General features: G+C 44.2%; 1 protein-coding gene across 1 annotated transcript in view; it reads left to right on the top strand.

Annotated features, from left to right (window-relative positions):
- The first annotated feature begins 3,826 nt into the window (after positions 1 to 3,826).
- Positions 3,827 to 18,317, top strand: part of si:ch211-250n8.1 (uncharacterized) — a 31,812-nt gene continuing 17,321 nt past the window's right edge. The window contains exons 1-7 of the mRNA XM_034928656.2: positions 3,827 to 4,184; positions 8,089 to 8,196; positions 14,954 to 15,029; positions 15,227 to 15,383; positions 16,484 to 16,529; positions 17,654 to 17,712; positions 18,154 to 18,189. Coding sequence (XP_034784547.2) covers positions 4,148 to 4,184; positions 8,089 to 8,196; positions 14,954 to 15,029; positions 15,227 to 15,383; positions 16,484 to 16,529; positions 17,654 to 17,712; positions 18,154 to 18,189 — 519 coding nt within the window. The 5' untranslated portion in view covers positions 3,827 to 4,147. The remainder of the gene's footprint in view (positions 4,185 to 8,088; positions 8,197 to 14,953; positions 15,030 to 15,226; positions 15,384 to 16,483; positions 16,530 to 17,653; positions 17,713 to 18,153; positions 18,190 to 18,317) is intronic.

The raw sequence follows: 18,317 nt of genomic DNA, 5'->3' as shown, positions 1-18,317 counted from the left end.
AACCCTCCCCCCTCCTCCTCCCTCCTCTATCTCCCCTGATGACTTTGCCTCCTTCTTCTCTTCTAAAATCTCAGATATCTGCAAACTCTTTAACACCTCTCCCTCCCCCGCACCCCCTCCTGCTCCAACCCCTACACCCACTGCATCTCCTACTAACTCACCCTCCTTCTCCACCGTCATGCCCCTCTCAGACTCTGACCTCTCCTCCCTGCTCCAGGGTCACAAACCCACCACGTGTGCCCTGGACCCCCTCCCCACTCACCTCTTTCAAGCTGCTGCTCCTGCTCTACTTCCCTTCATCTCCTCCCTTCTCAACACCTCTCTCCTTGCCTCTCTGCCTTCAAAAAAGCCTCTATCACTCCCCTCCTCAAAAAATCTACCCTTGACCCCACCTCCCTCCAGAGCTACCATCCTGTCTCCCTCCTACCCTTCCTCTCCAAAACCCTCGAGCGGACTGTACACCGCCAGCTCTCTGCTTTCCTGTCCAACCACTCTCTGCTCGACCCTCTCCAATCTGGCTTCCGCTCTGCCCACTCCACTGAAACCGCCCTCCTGTCTGTCACCAACTCACTAAAGTCTGCCCCAGCTGCCTCTCTCTCCTCTGTTCTAATTCTCCTCGACCTCTCTGCTGCCTTTGACACTGTTGATCACTCTATTCTACTATCATCTCTCGCTGACCTGGGGATCTCTGGCACTGCTCTGGCCTGGTTCTCCTCCTACCTCTCCAACCGCACTTACCAGGTAACCTGGCGTGGAGTAACCTCCACACCTCGCCCTCTCTTAACAGGAATTCCCCAAGGGTCAGTCTTGGGTCCTCTCCTGTTCTCTCTCTACACCCGCTCCCTGGGCCCCCTCATCGCATCCTATGGTTTCTCATACCATTTCTATGCTGATGATGCTCAGATTTTCCTCTCCTTACCACCTCTGACTCCACCATCCCCTCCCATATCTCTACCTGTCTGTCTGCTATTTCCTCCTGGATGCACTCGCATCACCTCAAACTCAACCTCTCTAAATCTGACCTCCTTTTCTTTCCCTCCTCCTCCTCCCCCTCCTCAGATCTCTCTATCTCTGTTACTCTGGAATCTACCACACTCTCTCCCTCTTCCTCCGCTAAGAACCTCGGAGTCACCCTGGACCCCTGCCTCTCTTATTCCCAGCACATTTCCACTCTGGCACGCACTTGCCAATTCTTCCTGAGCAACATCCGAAGAATCCGACCCTTCTTCACCAACTATGCCACCCAGCTCCTGGTCCAGGCCTTGGTACTCTCCCGCCTAGACTACTGCAACTCCCTCCTGGCTGGCCTCCCTGCGTCCGCCACCCATCCGCTCCAGCTCATCCAGAACTCCGCTGCCCGCCTAGTGTTCTCTCTACCTCGCTTCTCCCACGTAACTCCACTACTCCGCTCACTCCACTGGCTCCCGATCACCACTCGCATCCAGTTCAAGACTCTTGTACTAGCCTACAGATGCCTTGACCAGACTGCACCCAGCTACCTCCAGACCCTCATCTCTCCCTACACCCCCCACTCGACCTCTCCGCTCCGCCTGCACTAGAAGACTAGCTCTACCTCCTCTATGCTCCCCTGCCTCCAGAGCCCGCTCCTTCTCCACCCTCGCCCCGCAGTGGTGGAATGACCTTCCTACAGATGTCAGGACTGCCCAGTCCCTGACCACATTCGCGCCTCCTTAAGACTCACCTCTTCAGACAGCACCTGTAGAACTCCTCTGTTTTTCCCCTGGGACACTTATCACCCTTCCTTAAATGTGCTTTACTTGCTCTTATCTGCCCCCTATTTTACTGCATTTAATCCTGTACTTCAGAGTACTGTAATCTGCCAAGTGTTTAATCTGTAGTATTTTGTATTTAATCATATCCTGATGTAACTATCACTGACACTGTTATCTGCTGTATTATTGAATTGTATTTTGTCACACTTGTACTTGCTTGAACCAAAGTCATTGTATTTATCTTGCTCTTAATTGTATTATTACTTGTACTGTGATACTTGAAATGTATTTGCTTATGACTGTAAGTCACCCTGGATAAGGGTGTCTGCTAAGAAATAAATAATAATAATAATAATAATAATAATAATAATAATAATAATAATAATAATAATAATAATAATCCATAATTATTAAACACTCAATAGTGCTGAATTAAGAAATCACTCAAACTAAAATTCAATGACAAACATTTCAGCTAGAAGTCTTTTTTAAGACACTGATTTGAAGACATTGAAAAAAGCGTCTATTCGAAATGTCATTGAATTGTTGTTTCTTTTAGTATTTGTTACTTCAGTCTGTTGCTGAGTTGAATGGTTGAATGAAGTCAGGCTCAGAGCAGAAGCAGCAAATAACTTTTTAAAAATCCGGCGACAAAATGTCAGATAATAGCTATAATTACCGCTAGTGTAAAATCCTTGACATTTCAGATTTCTCTTTGTACACTTGATGTGCCCTGTAACCTAAATAATGTGTTCATGTGCTTCATAAGCCCATTCCCTTCTTGTCCACGATCATATGCCTGCCATAACATGAATTTTCACTGTGCATCGAAGGTCATCCGCATGTGTAAATACCTTCTGAAATGACCAGCAGATGGCAGTAGCTGTATAGATCAGATGACAGAGGCATTTAAATTAGTTTAATGGTCATAAGCCACAGTATCCAAAACTAAAACATGTGCGACATTAAGAAAATACACATTCTGGTTAGGAGAAAATAACAACAATTTAGCATATACTGTTTTTCATGTAAGCATTTAAATATTTAGAAACATGTGTTCTATAATAACTCTAGTGAAAATGATACATTGACTGTTGCAATGCTTTTTTCTGGTTAAAATATCTTCAAAGACAGTACCTATTTTAAAAAATACTATTTATGATATATTAGAAAGTGCTAGGGTGGTCCCCGATTCAAATCCCAGCTCAGCCACTGACTAACTGTATGTGACCCTGAGCAAGTCACTTAACCTCCTTGTGCCCCGTCTTTTGGATGAGATGTAAAACCGAGGTCCTATTGTAAGTGACTCTGCAGCAGCAGTTGTTGATGCATAGTTCACCTCCTAGTCTCTGTAAGTCGCTTTGAATAAAAGCATATGCTAAATGACTAATAAAAGAGGGCAGAACAGGGGAGGGAAGCAACAGCAACAGTGTTGTGATGTTGAACAATAACCTGAATACTCGTCTCACTGGGATGGTCTCTGTACTGTACCTATAGGTTAGAGTTAACTCCTTCTAAGATTTTAAAGACTTCAGGCAAGCCCCCCCCTGATTCTTCTTTGTTCTAGGCTACACAGATTCAGTCCTTCCAGCTTGTCTTCATATCTCGTTCCTTTAAGACCTGGGATTATTCTGGTGACCAGAATTTATAAAGAAAATTCACCAGAATGTTGCAGACAGAATAATCATAACTCAATAGCTGAACTTAAGATTTCATATTCTATTTACTAAATATTCTTTAGAATAACTGGTTACTGGAAAACTGTATCCAGCCTAGTTACCATTACTGCAAACAGTTTACTATATATAATGGTAAAGGATTGCAAAGAATAGTTTAATTATATAGCCAATGCGCCATAAAAAGCAGATTCAGGTGAACCACAGTTAAAAAACCCGATTAACCATGTCAATAAATTGTCAGAAAAACGTAGTTAAGTACGTTGTCAAATTACAAAGTTTTATAAGGCTATATTTTCAAACAGATCATTTCTTGCTCTTTCCATAGCAACAATGATTTATTCAATGTGGCGTAACTACAGCCTGTTTGAGTCGACACTCCAAAAACACGCCCAGGCCAGCATCGCAGCCACCTGGGGTCGCTGCGGCATCAGTTTTATTTTCATCCTGAAACTAGTCACATCAGATGTAATCTAATTTTTTTTTTTTTTTTTAAAGAACTCTTAGAATGTTATCGGATGGTTTTCCGTTATAAACGCGCTACTGTTGATGAACAAATCACCTCCACGATATATTAATTGTGGGTGTTGGTTCAGAACCCCCTTCCCGGTTGCTACGGAGATGGTGTGCCCCGGTATGTAAAGCTTGTGTGTGCGGAAGTGCGCTATCAAATAGTGACTGGCTCTCCGAAGGGCTGCTTGTGAGATAACTGAAAGAAAACTGCGAGAGTACCAGACGATGTCGCCGAAGGAACCCCTGTTGGCGACTCTGAAAGGTGAGTGCCGAGGAGTCCTCTACAGATACGGACTGAGAACTAGTATGTTAAACTTTATATTACTACACGCTACTGGTCGTTTTTCCCTGTGGAAACCATTTAAGCTTTCAATGTTCCAAAAGGTTTTTTTTTATTCTACAGATACCCTCTCAAACTTAGTGCTCTCTGCCCGGAGCTGACACTGTTCGGCAGTCAGCTCTGGTGGTGGTACGAGCTGGTACTAGAGGCAGTGTAGGAATGCTGACAGGTGGCTGTGAATAGGTAGGCATGGATTTACAGCTTGTGTACCCGGCACTACATTAGATAGCACAGCTGTGAGGCTTTTGTGAATGCCAGCACGTTTTGAAATACGTGAAAGACCGGTGTCACTGCAGAAGGATTTCGCAGCGACGCTTGAAGTAACTGGGACCTTTTTGCAGTCCACAAGATATTTAATCAGTTTACCAAAATGCCGTATTAGCAGATCTGAATAAGTTGATTATTCCACCAGTGCGTTTAAACGAATGCATAGTTCCTGTAATGCCCCAAGCGCATACTGTACAAATCGCAAAACAAGTTAAAAACAACAAAAAACAGCATTTTAATAATTTTCTACTGCATGAGTTTTTTTTTGTTTTTTTTGTGTGTGAAATATGATACTACAAAGAAAACGAATATATCGGGTCATGGATGGTGTTTTACATTATCGACATTTTTTGTGGTTCATTTATTGAAATACCACCTGTTACCAATCTGCTGAATCAGTATTGTTTGACAGAACAACAGAGGTTCATGATGTTTTATTATTTAAAGACATTCTCAGACATTCAGTGATCTTTTATATACCTATTTTGACCATCCTGTTATTATGGTAGCTATATGCAAACCAGTATCTGATAAGCCAACTGGCAAGGAGTGGGTTATTTTTTAACTTTAACACTTGATTAAGGTTTGTGGTGTTTTTGTGACAGAGAGACCTAGCCCTAGCCTTAAGCTATATCCATCATTTTGACGTGGTGGTAAAGTGTCACATAGATGTAAGATCCAAATACCACAGGGGTTTGATCTTTCATGTCAATTACAACTCAGTAAAGACATAGCAAATTTAATAACCTCATCCCCAGAAAATGCCCATCATTGCAACCTGCACAATACATCTCAATACTACTTTGTTCTCTTATTAATTCATTCTCTGATTTACACTCACAGACAGCCTTCAAGAACATGATGATGCACTCATAACTTGAGCTTAAGATGGTTCCTAGCAATTACATCTCAATTGGATCACCAGTTCTCTAAAATGGAAGTGCAATGACAGACAGACAGCCTCCATATATCCTGAGGTTATGATAAACTCTTTGTGCCTAAGAAAATCCTTTGCAAGATTCATCACAACTGGACATGCAGTTTTGTAGATAATTAAAGAAGCTGTTTGCCTCCATTATATCCATCTCAAAAACACAACAAGCCTCAAGTGTATTACAAAGCAGTGACTGCAAACCTAGATCTGGCAAAACTGATTTTCAATGTGAGACTGTACAGCATTGTGATGTGCAGATTCCACGTCTAAAGAACCTGACACTGAAATTCTGTTTCTACCGACTAAAATCTAAAGATTAAACATCAGACAGTGCTAGCTGCCTGGAAATTATTATTTATATCTTAGCAGACGCCCTTATCCAGGACGACTTACAATTGTTACAAAGTATCACATTACAGAATCTCACATTACAGATAAGAGCAGTTATAAAGTACAATAAAATCAATAGCAAATAAGATCAAATTCAAATAAGAGCAAAATAAAGAATACAGTAAATAATTACATTTAAGTTTGAGAAATAGGCCCTATTTCTGATTGTTAACATGCATGCATGTGAGGAGTTTAGTGTGCAAATCTACCCTTAACGAGAACTGACTATTTTGTAGTCATTTATGGGAGTTTCTGTCAGAGCTGAGGCACTTCTGTGTAGTTAAGGTTGGGCTGCATAGGACTGTAGGTGAATTAGTCAGGCAAGGCAAATATTGGTATATAGCCAAGTCTGCTAATGTATTTATTGAATTGTGTTAATAGATAGCAATAGACTGTACAGAATTGATGGCTACTCAAGTTTAACATTCAAACTGAAAAGATTTTGCGAGTAGAATTTTTTATTGGTTCTGTTTAGCCCAGTTTTAATTGTTTTGTATTTGGTTTTATTAGTTTGATTGTGTTATGGTTGTAATGTTGTGTATTGCTCTGTGTCTAGGACACCACTGGAAATAAGACTCTGGTTTCAATGGGCTTTATTTCCCAGTAAATCTTTAAAAAACAAAACAGGTTCTATGGGGGAGATTTTTTAGATGTTCTCCAGTTAATTGATTGTAGCTAACAAAATAATTCCATCAGTCTCACCTGTTAAACACTTTCATTTGTTGTACAGGCTTTAATAAATGATATCTGGTACTGCACTCAGGAATATGTGTTACTCTTGCATGTCCTGGATCATTTCGCTTCAGCAGTGTCAAAGCATGTTACTGGCTGAAAGCATGTCAGTGAGTTGGGGAGACAGCTAGTTGGTTAATGACAGGAAAGAAGCCGTTGAAGAGGTAGGGACAATTTGCCCCATCTATATGAAATAACCAAAAGAAGTGAAACGCTATCTGAAAACATGGCTTGCAAACAGAGAACCTAGAGTAGTACATGATATCATGTTTTAAAAAAAAATGTACTAGAACATGTGTTTGTTTGAACAGGACACGATGATTACAAAAAATCTTGTCTTACATATTTACTATCATGTGGAGCAAAATAGCCCTAGCACAACTAAATACATTATACTGTCCTTCAGGAACTGTGCAGAACCTGTTCAGATAGGCAGAGGGCCAGAGTTAACATTACTGGGCAGAAACTAATAAGACCAGACCTTTCATTAGTTACTGTTTCTCATGCAGAAGATCTAACACACTGTAACACTAAAACAAACACAAGACAGTTCATAGTGGTAACTAGATTTCGGAAGTGATGTGGTTTGAAAAATTAGCTATGAACCTCTGAAACTGATTTTAAAGGTTTTCTATTTACTAACTTGCAGTTCCCACAGTTGCAGAGGAGACAGAAATTACCTTGTCATTTCTAAAACCACCATACTTCAGAGATGCAGCTTTTAAAAAGGACTGAAGGAAAACACCCATACTAAGGGGTCCTCGAGAGTTTCACCTGGTAATGGCACGGCTGTGTGGTGTGCTGGGTGAGTCATACAGTCAGGAGCGTCCTGGCTGTGTGAAATCACTGATCTGGCTCTAGCACTCCTGCAGGTTAGGGAGACAAAACCGGAAGTGACCCTACTGGCCAGGTGCCTGGTGAGCTCAAGCGGACACCTGCAGGGTTGGCCTTTGTCCTCCAGAAGATGGTAGCTTGCTGACATCTGCTCTCGAGTTCCTGGGTGTAAAGAGGCAATTGGCTTGGTCATGGGATTGGACGGAGGTAACATAATTGGACATTCTAAATTGGAGAAAATCAGGGGTAAAATAGTTGGCACTTTAAATTAAATTCAACACACACACACATAATGTGCTCATGATCAAGCATTGAATATTTTTTAATCTACCTTACATTCATTTCAAACCCAATAATAGAATGATGGGTGAATCACAATAAGCGGATGCAGATCTAAGGAATTCTCTGAATTCAACTATTTAATATAGGTTTAAACAGACTTTCTTTTCCATACATTACACTTGTTATATAAACAGAATACTCCATGAGCGATCACTGAGTGCTGTGGTTATTTCACTCACGAGGATAGCCGTAAACAACACACTTGATCTCTTAGGGAGTTCATGTGTTAATCGACTATCTGTTGTCCTTTGTGGAATAACTACTGTGTGAATGCTCATAGTGTATCCTGTGGGTTCTGAAATAATAAAAGCATGTTGATGTTTGCAGTGTGTATCCTGAACATGCAGGCAGAGGGAAGGCCGGTGACAGATGAGAACCCCCACCTCTCCTCCTGCTGCCAGCTCCTGGAGATCATTCTGAGAAAGGGGCTCCAGCGTGAGTAACACAGAGCCTTATCTGCCTCTTTATTGTTCTGTGCTGTCTAGAAAAAGCAGAGACCGGACTTCCTGTGACACGTGACACTTTTTATGAGTGTTTATGTTATTGAATTTGAATGCATGATCAAACCTTTAACATTCGCTTACCAATGTTTACCTAACACTGCTAAACACAGACCTTGAGTATCTGTCGATTAAGCCGACACTGCTGTAGTTGTGAGTCCCTGCTGTCCTCCTGCATGTCAGCACCTCGTAAAATAATTGTTCCGGTACAGTTAGCATCTAGTGGGTTCAAGGTTTTTGTTTTTGTAAAATCTTGTATAGTGCTGTTTTTTTTTTTTAACAGCCAAAACAAAAGATATTACTGTGGTTACTGGCCATTTGCTAAATATCTGATCTGAGGCTATTATTGTTGTTGTTGTGTGTTCTTCTGTAATTCTTAGTTAATGAGAGGTGAGTCTTTGCTGTTACAGTGCCTTGCGAAAGTATTCGGCCCCCTTGAACTTTGCGACCTTTTGCCACATTTCAGGCTTCAAACATAAAGATATGAAACTGTATTTTTTTGTGAAGAATCAACAACAAGTGGGACACAATCATGAAGTGGAACGAAATTTATTGGATATTTCAAACCTTTTTAACAAATAAAAAACTGAAAAATTGGGCGTGCAAAATTATTCAGCCCCTTTACTTTCAGTGCAGCAAACTCTCTCCAGAAGTTCAGTGAGGATCTCTGAATGATCCAATGTTGACCTAAATGACTAATGATGATAAATAGAATCCACCTGTGTGTAATCAAGTCTCCGTATAAATGCACCTGCACTGTGATAGTCTCAGAGGTTCGTTTAAAGCGCAGAGAGCATCATGAAGAACAAGGAACACACCAGGCAGGTCCGAGATACTGTTGTGGAGAAGTTTAAAGCCGGATTTGGATACAAAAAGATTTCCCAAGCTTTAAACATCCCAAGGAGCACTGTGCAAGCGATAATATTGAAATGGAAGGAGTATCAGACCACTGCAAATCTACCAAGACCTGGCCGTCCCTCTAAACTTTCAGCTCATACAAGGAGAAGACTGATCAGAGATGCAGCCAAGAGGCCCATGATCACTCTGGATGAACTGCAGAGATCTACAGCTGAGGTGGGAGACTCTGTCCATAGGACAACAATCAGTCGTATACTGCACAAATCTGGCCTTTATGGAAGAGTGGCAAGAAGAAAGCCATTTCTTAAAGATATCCATAAAAAATGTCGTTTACAGTTTGCCACAAGCCACCTGGGAGACACACCAAACATGTGGAAGAAGGTGCTCTGGTCAGATGAAACCAAAATCGAACTTTTTGGCAACAATGCAAAACGTTATGTTTGGCGTAAAAGCAACACAGCTCATCACCCTGAACACACCATCCCCACTGTCAAACATGGTGGTGGCAGCATCATGGTTTGGGCCTGCTTTTCTTCAGCAGGGACAGGGAAGATGGTTAAAATTGATGGGAAGATGGATGGAGCCAAATACAGGACCATTCTGGAAGAAAACCTGATGGAGTCTGCAAAAGACCTGAGACTGGGACGGAGATTTGTCTTCCAACAAGACAATGATCCAAAACATAAAGCAAAATCTACAATGGAATGGTTCACAAATAAACATATCCAGGTGTTAGAATGGCCAAGTCAAAGTCCAGACCTGAATCCAATCGAGAATCTGTGGAAAGAACTGAAAACTGCTGTTCACAAATGCTCTCCATCCAACCTCACTGAGCTCGAGCTGTTTTGCAAGGAGGAATGGGCAAAAATTTCAGTCTCTCGATGTGCAAAACTGATAGAGACATACCCCAAGCGACTTACAGCTGTAATCGCAGCAAAAGGTGGCGCTACAAAGTATTAACTTAAGGGGGCTGAATAATTTTGCACGCCCAATTTTTCAGTTTTTTATTTGTTAAAAAAGTTTGAAATATCCAATAAATTTCGTTCCACTTCATGATTGTGTCCCACTTGTTGTTGATTCTTCACAAAAAATTACAGTTTCATATCTTTATGTTTGAAGCCTGAAATGTGGCAAAAGGTCGCAAAGTTCAAGGGGGCCGAATACTTTCGCAAGGCACTGTATATGCTACCTTGGAGTTGCAGCATTCAATGCTCTTTATTACCACAGTCAGACCCCTTGCTTAGGGGTCACTGTTGCTGAAATTCATTTTTGGGGGTAAATGAAAAAGAAATGAACAGAAGAGCATCATAACTAATTGTGGCAAAGTGCCCCGCCCCTGTGTGCATTTGTGTGTTTTGTGTATGTATGCGTGCGTATGTTAATGTTGGTGTATAGATTGGTACACGGGATATAAACGGGTCTGTGTTTCACGTGTGTTTAAAGTGTATAATTATATTTAGGCACGAGGATGGCACATCACTTCACGTGCAGATAAAATGTGTATAATGTGTGGCACGGGGTTGCACGTAATGAATTCACGTGCTGGGATTCAAGTGAGTAATTAATTAGTAATTGAATCCCAGCACAACAGTATATATAGATGCACGTTTTAGTCACTTGTGGTTAGGTGTTCGGAAGAGGAGAACGGGAGAGAGAGAGAGAGAGGAGAGTTAAAGATCGTAAAAGTAAAGATAAGTGTGTACTCACCGTGTTTGTTTGTCTCCGTGCACCGTTTGTGTTTAGTGCGTTTTGTTTGTCTTTTTACTTTGGCGTATAGTGCCGTGTCCTGTGTTTTTGTTGTTTCAAACCTTTTATTTTCTGTCTGTTTATTAAATGCTGAGCGCGATCACGCGCTCAGCCTAACCAAAATCCAAGTCTCTGTGTTTGTATTCCTTCCTGCTTCTGGTCTGACGCCACCCACTCTGGCCGTCTTTGTGACACATGGTGTCTTCGTGGGATAGCCGCGCCTCCAAGCGTCAGACCAGGAGGGGTCTGGATTACAAAAAAAAAAAAAAAAAAAAAAAAGTAAGAGCAAGAAGAGGGATGGGGAGAAAGAGCTGCAGGAAGCAGCAGAAGCAGTGGTCACCCCAACCAGCAGTAGCCACCCCACTGCCACCGGGTTCCCCACCGTCCCGAGAAATATGGGACTGGTTGGTGTACCCCGAGGGGAAAATGGAAGGCTGGAGAGACGGCTGCCGGGACCTGGAGGACCTCCTCGGGGGCCTCGAGGACCAAGGCTGGTGCATGGCCTGTGGGGTCCAAGGACACACGGTGGCGATCTGCCCCTTCCAAGGTGAGGAGGAGGAGGAACAGCAGCCCGGGTGTTACTGCTGTGCTGAGCCTGGGCATTCCCGCACCAACTGCCCCTGGTACCCCCTCGGACAGCTACCCCAACGATGCCCCATCTGCGGAGGTGAGCACTTCGTGGCCCACTGCCCTGTCCATCAGGAGAGGGAGGAGCAGGGGTCGCCTCAGTCTCCACCACCAGCAGGGGGAGGTAGACTGCTGCTCCCACCGCCCCAACCACAACTGCAACAGCGGCCAGAGGAGCCAGAGAACCTGTTCCCCTGGTGCACCTGGTGCGGAGAGGTGGATCACCGCTGGAGGGACTGCTCCGAGGTGCCACCGAGCTGGTGCGGGCGATGTGAGGAAGGGGGACATGACTGGTCAGGATGCCCCTATGCCAGCTCGCCAGTGCCCAAGCGGAAGGAGCCTGAACGTCCTACGCCTGAGTGGGAGGAGCCCGAACATCCTACGCCTGAGTGGGAGGAGCCCGAACATCCTACGCCTGAGTGGGAGGAGCCCGAACATCCTACGCCTGAGTGGGAGGAGCCCGAACGTCCTACGCCTGAGTGGGGGGAGCCCGAACGTCCTACGCCTGAGTGGGGGGAGCCCGAACGTCCACAGCCCAAGAGGGGGGAGTCGGTGCGTCCACAGCCCAAAAGGGAGGAGGCGGTGCGTCCACAGCCCAAAAGGGAGGAGTCGGTGCGTCCACAGCCCAAAAGGGAGGAGTCGGTGCGTCCACAGCCCAAAAGGGAGGAGTCGGTGCGTCCACAGCCCAAAGGGAGGCAAGTCGGGGCTTCCACAGCTCTGGGACCCAAGCCACCAGCAGAGGGAAAATGCCTGCTGGTTCAGCCCCAAGAGCCGGAAGAGGAGGGGTTACAGGCCCAACCCCCTGGAAATTTTTGGGGGGGAGAGGGGCAGGAGGCTGGTGTCCCCCAGCAGCCTCTATTCATGCTGCTGAAGGCAGCACGGCGCGCACCAGCCCAGCCGCCACAGCGGAGGGAGCCAGCGCCGCCAGGAGCAGAGGAGCTGCCTCTGCCTCCGCCACCTCCACCGCTTCCTCCACTAGGAGCAGAGGAGCAGGAGCTGCCTCTGCCTCCACCACCACCAGGAGCAGAGGAGCAGGAGCTGCCACTGCCTCCACCACTGCCAGGAGCAGAGGAGCAGGAGCTGCCTCTGCCTCCACCACTTCCAGGAGCAGAGGAGCAGGAGCTGCCTCTGCCTCCACCATTTCCAGGAGCAGAGGAGCAGGAGCTGCCTCTGCCTCCACCACCACCAGGAGCAGAGGAGCAGGAGCTGCCTCTGCCTCCACCACTTCCAGGAGCAGAGGAGCAGGAGCTGCCTCTGCCTCCACCACCTCCAGGAGCAGAGGAGCAGGAGCTGCCTCTGCCTCCACCACCTCCAGGAGCAGAGGAGCAGGAGCTGCCTCTGCCTCCACCACCCCCAGGAGCAGAGGAGCTGGAGCTGCCTCTGCCTCCGCCACCGCCCGGAGCAGAGGAGCAGGAGCTGCCTCTGCTGCCCGTACCTCCGCAGGGAGTACGGTGGCCGGAGCCCCAGAAAGGGGAGCTGCCGGCCACGAAGAAGGGGGAGGAGGTCTGGAGACCACTTTCCCCAGCAGCAGTTTCGCTGCAGGAGTTCTTGTGGCCGGAGCCCCACAGGAGGGAGCTGCCGGCTACGAAGAAGGGGGAGGTCGGGGGACCACCTGCCCCCGCAGCTTTTTCGCTGCAGGACGGGACCAACAGGCTGTCAGCCGTGCCACTACCGGCAGGGGTGCTGACAGCATTGCCAGCCAAGGGCCCACTGAAGCCTCCCTTCCCAGCCCGAGACTTTGTCCTGGACTGCTGGGTTTTTAAGGGGGGAGGTGGCCGTTGAGGCCATGTGTGCTGCGCACAAGGGGGGGTATATGTGGCAAAGTGCCCCGCCCCTGTGTGCATTTGTGTGTTTTGTGTATGTATGCGTGCGTATGTTAATGTTGGTGTATAGATTGGTACACGGGATATAAACGGGTCTGTGTTTCACGTGTGTTTAAAGTTTATAATTATATTTAGGCACGAGGATGGCACATCACTTCACGTGCAGATAAAATGTGTATAATGTGTGGCACGGGGTTGCACGTAATGAATTCACGTGCTGGGATTCAAGTGAGTAATTAATTAGTAATTGAATCCCAGCACAACAGTATATATAGATGCACGTTTTAGTCACTTGTGGTTAGGTGTTCGGAAGAGGAGAACGGGAGAGAGAGAGAGAGAGGAGAGTTAAAGATCGTAAAAGTAAAGATAAGTGTGTACTCACCGTGTTTGTTTGTCTCCGTGCACCGTTTGTGTTTAGTGCGTTTTGTTTGTCTTTTTACTTTGGCGTATAGTGCCGTGTCCTGTGTTTTTGTTGTTTCAAACCTTTTATTTTCTGTCTGTTTATTAAATGCTGAGCGCGATCACGCGCTCAGCCTAACCAAAATCCAAGTCTCTGTGTTTGTATTCCTTCCTGCTTCTGGTCTGACGCCACCCACTCTGGCCGTCTTTGTGACACTAATATATATACAATCTATGATAAATTAGTCAATTAAATACCAACATTTACACCTAAATATTATAAACGCAAGTGCTTTGAAATGTGTTTTTGCTTTGCTCATTTATTATACTTTCTGGTATACCATGATTCCAAACAATTGATGCAGTAAATGCAAATGCCTGCTTTGCACATTTCTTTCTTTGGATCAAAATACACTTAAAGTGTTACATAACACCCTGTAGTGTTTACAAGAAACACATTACATTAGTTGCTGAGTAAATTTTGCGAAATGTATTGACCAGTTGATTTATGATCCACAATGTGTTATTAAATATTTCAAAAAAGTCTGCAGTATGTTTAAAAATATAACACTGTGATACAGACAACACGGGACAGAAAGGTAGCGTTTCTTGTAAACTTTGCAGGATGTTCTGTAACACACAAGTCAAGTAAGATCTCAAAGAATAGTGCTGGCTGACATCTTTTAAATCAAAGATTAAATAAGATGCAACTGCAGTGGGCACAAATTATCTTCATGTATATTGTATTGAACAATGGGTCGGAGTGAGGTATATGCCAACCCCCAGCTGTTTCGGAATTCTAGAAAAAGGATGACATTTTGGGCCACTGCCTGTTGAACAAGTTTATTTGGGTATATCTGAAAAGGAGACAATTATTATTTGAGCTATACCAGGATATGTAAGGTGTAGTTTCATGAGAGGAACTGACCCCATGTGAAAAGGAACACATTTTTGGGTCTGCTCTTTGAGTCGTTAGGGCTGTTTGACAGAACAAGAGTAACCCGTTCCAGAAAAGGATGGGAGCGGTTTGCCAAATCAGATTGTGTTGTCTTTCAAATCACACCTTTTGTATACCGAGTGACCAACCCTAAGTAGTTCTAAATGAATGAATATGCCCCAATACATGTTGCATATGGTAAGTCCATAAAATACTTTTTTTGTGGTGATGATTGAATTCATGTTTTGAGTTTTGCAGCCACTGACACTGAAAGAGCTAACTGGTAACTGTGTCCTCTACAGAGACAGGCCTGGGGCTAATCAAGAGGGACGTCTGGCACTGGCTTGAGCAGCTCCCACAGCAGGATACCTGCGGCAGGTACAATACAGAGAGTGAGGGGAGGGGGTATTGATTGTTGTGCATCTAGTACTGTACAGAGATGTTAACAAGCTGAATTTGCATTGCTTGAAATACATTCATCAGAAAAGTGGAGCATCTGGAAATTAGAGAATGAAACAAAGCAAATAGAAGCACCTAGCCATGTTTTTCACACCTTGCTTTCTGTGATGTTTCAGGCAGAGTCAGTTCTCTGTATCAGTGGAGACGGCCGCTGCTTGTAAGAAGTTGCTGTCGGCTCAGGGACGCGGGAGATTCTTCCTGCGATTGGCTCTAAACCGGAAGATCCTGGGAAATGTAGTCCAGCATCTCATTCACACTCCTAAACTGCTGGAGGTATACAGTATTTTTGTTTGGTGGGGGTGGGATGGGTTGTTGAGGGGGTGCCCAGGGTCCAGATAAGCCGCATCTTCAGTCCTGTCCACCCAGTTGTGATTAAACTTGGTACAGACATTTGATGACACTTCGTATAGCAGCCTACATACTGGGAACCACTTGTCCAGTTATGTAGAAACTTTGTATGGGTTGGAAACATCTTCATAATACTGACATGTGATATGTACTTTATGTGTACCATGTATGCTAACTCTAGTAATTAACAGTTTACTTGTTTTGCAACATAAATAAATAAATCTATCCTTTTGTAACTGATTTTAAATGTATTAGGTACAGAAGGGGTTTCACACACATGCCTAAAGTGTTACAGAACACAAGAAATGCATTACGTTACCTTTGCTGTGTCCTGTTATCTGTATCTCAGCGTTTTGAAACATATTGACATTTTTTAATCACACATCATGGGCTAGAAATCAACTGGGGGATACAATTCTCAACATTTACTCCGGAGCGTTCACCAGGAGAAAACAAATTATCTTACAAGGATCGTAGCATATCAAGATCGCACCCAATCCTGCAACTATGCTGCTTTTCTGTTCCCCCCAATCACAGCACCAGTGTTGCAGGAGGGAGCATGAACTGGATACACTGCAATTCTTATAAGAAAAATGATCTTTCTCCTGGCAAACATTTCTGAGTAAAAGTAAAAAATAAATAAATAAATAAATAAATAAGTAAATAAAATAAAGTAAGTCTCTAGTTTATTTACCTATAATGTGTTGCAGAGGGTTCTGTAACACTTTTATGATACGCACACACACAATCAAAGGCAAATAGACTCATACATGCATGCACACATTTTCCATTTGCAAGGTAGTTTATGGGCTGTATGATAATCGTTTCACTGCCACATTTGTTTAACCTAGTTAAGTTCTCCACTAGTTTTTATGTACATGTTGTTTTGTTTGATGCTTTATGAAAACTTATTAAACTAAAGCTAAACACAACCTGAACATTATTACACATTTCTTCTCAAGCTTAATTCCTGTTGAAGTTGCAAGAGAGAAATTTCCATGTGTAAAATGTTCTTTCTGCTGCAGTGGTATGATCCAGTCATATCTGTCCTTGGAAATGAGGAGTTTTTGGGTAAGTTTAACACATTTCAGGTTAATATGTGTTTTGTTTAGAGGCACAGTTAGATAATGCATAAGACATTCACCTGAAGAGTCATGGGTTTAAATAGATTACAAATGTAATTAGTTTGTAGGTCTCAACTTCGCCCTTAGTGGGCATGACCCTCATAAAAGTTTACCACTGTAAATTTGCACTGATATTTGTAGTTTTACCATGCTTTTCCTTGGGTTATACTATACATTTACTGTACTAGAGTTTACCATGGTTTGATAGTGCTTTTAAATATGCCTTACCATACAGTACCTCTGGGCTTTACACTTTTTCATGTTTTTATTATGATAAACTTTTATAAGGGCTACGTCCCAAAACTCTCATACAATCTGCCACAATTTGTCTAGCCGAGGAGGGTGGTGTAGTGGTTAGAGCTGAGAGACTGGGAGGCAGTGTGGTCTGTGTGGTCTGTGTGGTTAGAGCTGAGGGACTGGGAGGGACTGTGATCTGTGTGGTTAAAGCTGAGGGACTGTGATCTGTGTGGTTAGAGCGGAGGGACTGGGAGGCAGTGTGATCTGTGTGGTTAGAGTGGAGGGACTGGGAGGCAGTGTGATCTGTGTGGTTAGAGTGGAGGGACTGGGAGGCAGTGTGATCTGTGTGGTTAGAGCGGAGGGACTGGGAGGCAGTGTGATCTGTGTGGTTAGAGCGGAGGGACTGGGAGGCAGTGTGATCTGTGTGGTTAGAGCGGAGGGACTGGGAGGCAGTGTGATCTGTGTGGTTAGAGCGGAGGGACTGGGAGGCAGTGTGATCTGTGTGGTTAGAGCTGAGGGACTGGGAGGCAGTGTGATCTGTGTGGTTAGAGTGGAGGGACTGGGAGGCAGTGTGATCTGTGTGGTTAGAGCTGAGTGACTGGGAGGCAGTGTGATCTGTGTGGTTAGAGTGGAGGGACTGGGAGGCAGTGTGATCTGTGTGGTTAGAGTGGAGGGACTGGGAGGCAGTGTGATCTGTGTGGTTAGAGCGGAGGGACTGGTAATGTTTAGAGATTAACACTGAAGAGCATTCTGCCTGTGAGTGAGTGGGTGAGTAAATGGACTGGGGTTAGCAATATTGCACTCTTCATTATAAATATGTAAATCTCTCCACAGAGCCGTTCCTGTCCTTGTTGCTGGTGATATCAGAGATGGAGTTCTCTCTCAACACTGAGGTCAGTGCCATCGATGCAGTGAACTCAAAATCTATCAATGCATTCTGATCTGATAAAATCAACCATGGGCAGTGTCTTTAGATTAGGTTTGGCTTAGACTTGTTAGATAAATCTCCTTCAGGGTGCAAACTGCTTTTAGGTGGTGATACAGCATTATTTAAATACCTCTGAAGGGAGAATGGCAGAATGTTTCTGCAACTGGGCATGCTTTTTGAAATGTTCTTAACAATACTGGCCTAACATCTTTCACAATTACCTCCTTCCAAACCTTACAATCCATTTTCTTACCTCTTATTAGCACTGGCACCATCAAAACTGACTATCTCTTGGTTCTTTAATATAGTTCTGCAGAAATACAGCACAATATATTTACAGCTGCTGTTACTTCCTGTGCTGTAGGTCACATTAACATGAGTGTTCTTGTTGTTTTTTTTTATTTAGAACTCCAGTTTCCTGGATGAAAGCTGGCTGCTGCCGGTAAGTGTTTTGATGTGGTGTTTTTGGTCTTGGTTTAATTCACTTGGCTAGGGTGGGTGGAACTTCATAATACACCAGGGCCTTTCAATCATTATCCTCTGCAGTGCAAAGAATCAGACCTGATACTA

Source organism: Acipenser ruthenus, chromosome 17, assembly GCF_902713425.1.
Source record: "Acipenser ruthenus chromosome 17, fAciRut3.2 maternal haplotype, whole genome shotgun sequence".
In the NCBI taxonomy this organism is placed as follows: domain Eukaryota; kingdom Metazoa; phylum Chordata; class Actinopteri; order Acipenseriformes; family Acipenseridae; genus Acipenser; species Acipenser ruthenus.
This window is presented reverse-complemented; position numbering and strand designations above follow the sequence as displayed.